The following is a 6,000-nucleotide window of genomic DNA, read 5'->3' as shown; positions in this document are numbered from 1 at the left end:
CTTCTTTGGCGATAAAATTATCACGAATGAACCAACAGATCGGCGGTGCATAGTCATGCGTAAGTTGATAGCGGGCGTAGCATTGTCTATCATCCGCTATGAAGTTGGGAAAGTTGCCTGTACGAGAAAATCCAACTTCGGTATAAAAGCGGTATAAATTTATTCCGGATAGATACTACCATATCTTTATGCCCACCAAGTTTCATTCGATTGAGATGGGGCTGCCAGCCCCAGAAGGGTTAGCGAACTCGTCAAATGATCGAATAATTTTACTGAAATTGTTTAATTAACTAACATTTGAATACACCAAGCATTTGTAATAAAAAACTATATCGTGGACCCCGATAATTGACTTTTTAATCTGAACAATCATCTGAGTTTTGATTGCAACGAGTCCGAACGAGTGCGTGTGAAAAAGTCTGAGTTGAACAAATGACGCAGATTGAAAATTGGTGCAAAGTTAAAATTCCAAGTGAAGAACATTTACCTACAAACAAATCACAATCAGTGAATAAAATGAAAGAGTGCTACGATCAAACAGTTTACGCAGTCCACGACGGTACTGATGGGAACCGAAGTGGAGGCAGCCAAAACGACCGCTATAACAAATCGTACACGAGACACGAACTTGCAGACCCTATCCGAAGGGCATTCCTTGAACCCATTGACTTGGAGAAGGAATCGCCGATCCAATCGCTATCGGCAAAATACTAGTCCAGGGCCCTGTAGCATAATCAGACTAATAATATTAGCAAGTTACAAGTATTAGTCAAAAAATTACAAGTACTTGTATAAGTATGTGGGATTCCAACAATAATATTAGTACTTGTATTATTAGTAAGGTTGGATGACAAGTCCGTCAGTTCATTTACCTCAAAATTCATCCGACAGTTCACCGTCAATGCGGCGATAAATGATTTGTTTATGTTTTTCGCAAGTTTGTGTTATAGAATACTGCGATAGGTATAGCTATCAACACGAATTATTATCTTTTCTCTTTAATTTATTGAAGCGGTTCAATCTGGTTTGTGGTATTGGCATTTTTACAAAGAAAAGTAATGCAAACTTGAGTGATTTTTACGGTTTTTATATGAGGATTTTAGGATTGAATAGGTTTTAATTATTTGATTTGTACTTGCGGGTTTCAATTACGTGTTTTGGGGAACTTATGCGGTTTGATTTTGTTTAAGTCCTATAATTGAAATTGTTGAAATTATATAATAATAAATCAAATTTAGGCGATTTCTTGAAAGACAATTCATTGCAAAATTTATGTACAAATACTTACTGACAAGTAAAGAAAAATTTAAGTAATTTTTCTTCTTTCCTATAATTGTTGTCAAAATAGGGAAGATGCATATCCACCCGAGATTGTTCAGTAACAAGTCATATTTTGAGTTGAATAAAGTCAACTTTAGGTAAAAAGTCAAAACTTTGCTATATATATATAATATGTTTGTAGTGGATTAAGGTAACCATGGTGTTAGAAGAGTCATTTTACAAAAATTGGGTTATTGATGCATAGTAGGTTTTGAGCGAAAACAACCCACTTTTAATTAGTTAGCGCCCTACCATTTGAATTCCTTATATCTTTCTTAATTTCAGTTTTGTATTGAACAAGAAATTTATTCTTAGTCATAGTATTTCACTGTATGGTAATTTAAAGCACTTTGAATAATAATTTCTTTTCTTTAAGCTTTTAAAACAATAAAACGATGAATATTTACTTGCACAGCTGAAATAATAAAATAAAAGCTACTTGTAAATTAAATTACAGCACTTCTTATATTTGTAAATGAAACTACAAGCAACGCTCAATAATTTGTACTTGTATTTTCTTTATGCAACAGTTACTTGTAAATTCTACTAATATTATTAGTGCGTTTACTTGTAATATTAGACTTGTAAATTGATACTTGTAGATTCATTATGCAACAGAAAAATACAAGTTAGTACTCTACTATATTATTAGTGAAATTTCGATTATGCTAAGGCCCCAGGAAGCAGAAAGCAGAATACTAGCACAAAGCAGAAAGATATCGTAAAGCTTAAGACTGAGGTTCAAAGTTTTCTGGATCAGAAGAGGCGTATCCACAACTGAAAGAATCCAGTTCCACAAGTACAATCTGAAGATACACGACTGATGTCCTTGCTGCAAACCATCTGCTTTGTGAAAGGGATACCTGAAAGAGTAGGGAAGGTGGTAGATCTGATCCGGGAGACTTGATCACCCCTGTTTATTCGAGGACTAAGTAGTTTGTTCTAGCGTATTTTTTAGTATAGATCCTCTAGATAAATGATCTTTATGTGGTGAGTTTTTCTTTGGATTGACAACCTTGCTTATTCCGCAGGGCGGTTTGTGTTTTGACCTTCCTAAAGATTTTTGTATTGGCCACAAAATTTGAACAACTTTTCATAACAATGACCAAATGGTTTTTTTTAACAGCACAAAGTCATAAATATGCGTATCGATTGTACTGATGGAAATGTTAACATTTCATCAAAGTTTTAGGATATTTGGATTTGAAGTTATTGTCAACATGGGGACACTTGATCCATTAGTCAAAAAATTTGGCGAAAAATTCAAAAAATATAAATCTATTCTCAGGCTTCTAATTTTGTAGATTTGACAGATTTGATGAAGGGTTGTCAGGAAAAATATTTAATGCGTAGAAATCATAATAGCATGTGCTGTCAAATCTCAGCAAAATCGTTCACGTATACGCACAGCAATTCGAAAATTCCGCGTATTTGGAAGGAAAAATATTTAAAAAATGAGGCGCCATTCTAATTTTATCAAAGCAAGTTCTTGAGAGGGATCAATTCCGAATATTTTAAAAGTCGATTTTGAAGCACTCCAAGAAATCGATTGTGTCAATAACAATAATAATTTAAGGACTGTCATACATCAGTAAAGTTAAATACTACATTTTAGAGAGTCTGTGGAAATCGTATGTTTAGTTATTTTTGGCTGTGATACATCGGAAATCAGAAAGGGATCAAGTTCACCAGTCTCCCCCGACGAAGAGGAGATAGGAAAAACCTAACTTCCAATGTTCCAATCATCAAGATGGAGAGAATAAAACGAAGAGCTGGAGGAACAGGAGAGTTGGTACCAAAATAAACATCAAGGTAACAGTCAAAGGTCGAAACATCCGATTATACGATTGTCCCGTGAAAGCTGAGCTGTGAGTGTTTCTGGTGAAGCAAGCTCGAGGTGCTGGAGGTCTGGACACTCGCAAAAGTTCTGCAAAGCAAAATTCAGATGCGGAAGAAGAAGAACACACCGGACACCCAATGCCAAAAACAAAAAATGCAGCAACTGCGGAGGAGGTCATCGCCGGTGATAGGACCTGCAAAGAAAGAAAGCGTAGGGAAAAAATACTTTCCACAATGAGGACAGAGAAAGTAACCTATGCTGAAGCGGAGTCTCATTTCCCTAAGACAAGCAACAGGTACGAATTGCTGAACATCGAATCAGAGGAGGAATTTCCGGAGCTTAACAACACCGACACTTCGAGTAGTAGGCAGAGAAGAACAAATAAGTGCCTACAGAGGCAACGGAAAGGAAGCAGGCCTCATCCTGAGACCAGGAACGAGTGGGAAAGCTTGTCGCGTGTAGTCAGACAGGAGGAGCCACAAGGGTATGACGTGATTGCAGTGGAATCGATGTTGGAAAGGGTGCGACAGGATCTTATCAAGTTGCTAAGATTGAGAACTCTGCAACCGCCCAAGCAAACAGAAGTTCGGATAAGAAGGGCTATTTGGCTTATCAGCTCTCATTTTAAGTAATTTTATATGGTGGGTGCAAGTGAACTTAAAGTTCCGTTAAAGATGTTTGAACTGATGAACCATAGTGAACCAATTAGTTCGGTTAAGAGTAAATTAAGTAAAATCTGGTTGCTTTAAGGATCATAACTTCTGTTGCTTAGGCGATCATAGAGCTGAGAGATGAGATCGCCAGACGAATGCAGGGAGCGGTAAACGATTTGGAAACGGATCAACTGATTGTGTACACCTTCGGAAAAATCAACGAAATAATTGAGAGCTACCATGGACCTCCACAAGGAGAACAAAGAATAGACCAGGAAATCCAAAATGGCCAGTAAAATCTCAATACTGCAACACAACATTCAAAGTATCAGACCAACTCAAACGAAGGAAGAACTGTACACTTTTCTGATGACCAACAACATAGACGTCGCGATGTTACAGGAAGTCTGGCTGAAGGTAGACGAGCCATTTAGGTTAAAAAACTATCATCTGACGTCCAGAAGGAGGCCAAGTGGATATGGAGGAGTAGGGATTCTGACAAAGGAAGGAATCGATAGTGAAAACATTGAAATGCCAGAGTTTTCTATCTTGGAGGCAGTAGGGATCAAAACCATAGAAGAAGGCAGAACAATGTGTTTCATATCGGCGTAATTGCCGGCTGTTCGAGCGGCCAAGTCACAGAGGACCTGAAGAAACTGTTCCACTATAGAATTCTCTGGAAGGTGTTGTTCTGGAGCCGATCTGAATGCACATCACAACAGTTGGAGTCCGGATTTCAGAGTGCACAGAGGAAAACTCATCAATCAGCTGGTGATGGATTCGAAACTTGTACTGATGAATGACGGAACCGCCACTATGACTTCGCGCCCAGAACAGGAATCGGCAATCGACTTAACATGGGTATCGGCAGGAATTGCGCGAAAAGCGAAATGGGAAGTTTTAGATGAAGAATTTGGCAGCGTGCATCTCAATTAGAATAACGATTGGCGAGGAAATCCCAAGGATCGAAGGAAGTACCACGAAAGTAAACCAAGACAAGGCGATAAAATACTAAACGCAATCCGGCCGCAATTCATATACGACCCGGACGAAATGCAGGAAATCTTTGAGCAAGCAATAGAAGAGGCTTCATACGTCGTCAAGAACAAAAAGGAACTACCTGAAGAAATGGTGGACGAAAACATCTCAAGGCTGTACGAATCAAAAGGGTGGCGTTAAAGATAACCATAAAGGATAAAACAGTGAAAACTATCTGAGCTGCAAAATGTAGAGCAATCTTCAGAAGAGTTTAGAAAACCAAAAGAGCATACATCAAGGACCCGCGAAAAATCGACGAAAATACACCTCCAAAACAGGTGTGGAATATAGTCAAAGGTATAGACACTTCGCTCACTGGGGAGTATAGAAAATCGGAATTGCTGAACAGGGAAGCTGGTATAGAGTTTGTTAATTACTATTTCGGAAACAAGTATTCCCCGGTAAGCTGTCCTGCTGTCGTAACGCATAAGGACTTTGAAGGTTTTGAAGTTTCATTGAAGGACGTGGAGATCCTGAACAACCTGAAGAAGAAGAAAATCACTGGCAGCTGGAGAAGAAAATGACGTTCTACATTCTCAAAGGACTTGAAGCGGTCTTCAACTAAAAGTAGTCGAAATGCTTTCGGAGGTATTTTTATCGGAAAGAATTCCGGAGAGGTGAAGGAAAACGGAAATAAAGCCAATTCCAAAACCAGGAGTACGTTCTACACAACCGAGCTCGAAAAGACCGATTTCGTTAATGAATGTCAACTTGAAACTAATCAACTCGGCAGTGAAAGACCGACTAGTCTCGGTGGTGGAAATCAACGAAACAATTCCCAAGAACTCTTTCGGTTTCAGAAACAACTGCTCGGCCCCGACATGTGTCAATTTCGTTGTGAACGAAATCACTGAAGCCAAAAAACGAAATCTCGAATGTCTGGTAATATTCATCGATGTGTCCAAGGCATCTGATTCGGTCAAGACAGATATGCTGTTGAATATGGCGAAGCAGAACATCCCAGAAAAATTATTATCATGGATCTACACATACCTGAAGGAGAGGACGCTTATCTTGAAGACGAAACAAGGAGAAATCAACCCTGGTAAACCAAGGTTTGCCACAAGGATGCCCGCTGTCACCTGTACTTTTCAATCTCTATACAGCAAGCCTACATGAGGACAGTACAGAGGACGAAGTCTTAGTCTA

The 6,000-nt window shown here is 38.7% G+C and overlaps 1 protein-coding gene and 1 pseudogene across 1 annotated transcript; both read left to right on the top strand.

Annotated features, from left to right (window-relative positions):
• Nucleotides 1-3,393: 3,393 nt before the first annotated feature.
• Nucleotides 3,394-5,375, top strand: LOC134207337 (uncharacterized; annotated as a pseudogene).
• A 175-nt stretch (nt 5,376-5,550) lies between these two features.
• LOC134207336 (uncharacterized) lies at nt 5,551-5,970 on the top strand. Its single transcript, XM_062683056.1, has one exon. It carries the CDS (start codon nt 5,551-5,553, stop codon nt 5,968-5,970), a length of 420 nt encoding a protein of 139 aa, XP_062539040.1.
• Nucleotides 5,971-6,000: the final 30 nt, after the last annotated feature.

The sequence above is a fragment of the Armigeres subalbatus genome, chromosome 1 (genome assembly GCF_024139115.2).
Source record: "Armigeres subalbatus isolate Guangzhou_Male chromosome 1, GZ_Asu_2, whole genome shotgun sequence".
In the NCBI taxonomy this organism is placed as follows: domain Eukaryota; kingdom Metazoa; phylum Arthropoda; class Insecta; order Diptera; family Culicidae; genus Armigeres; species Armigeres subalbatus.
The sequence above is the reverse complement of the archived record's forward strand: the minus strand, read 5'-3'. Positions and strand labels throughout refer to the sequence as shown.

Coding starts and splice junctions, on each gene's coding strand:
- LOC134207336 (XM_062683056.1), top strand. CDS start 5,551: ATGAATGTCAACTTGAAACTAATCAACTCGGCAGTGAAAGACCGACTA.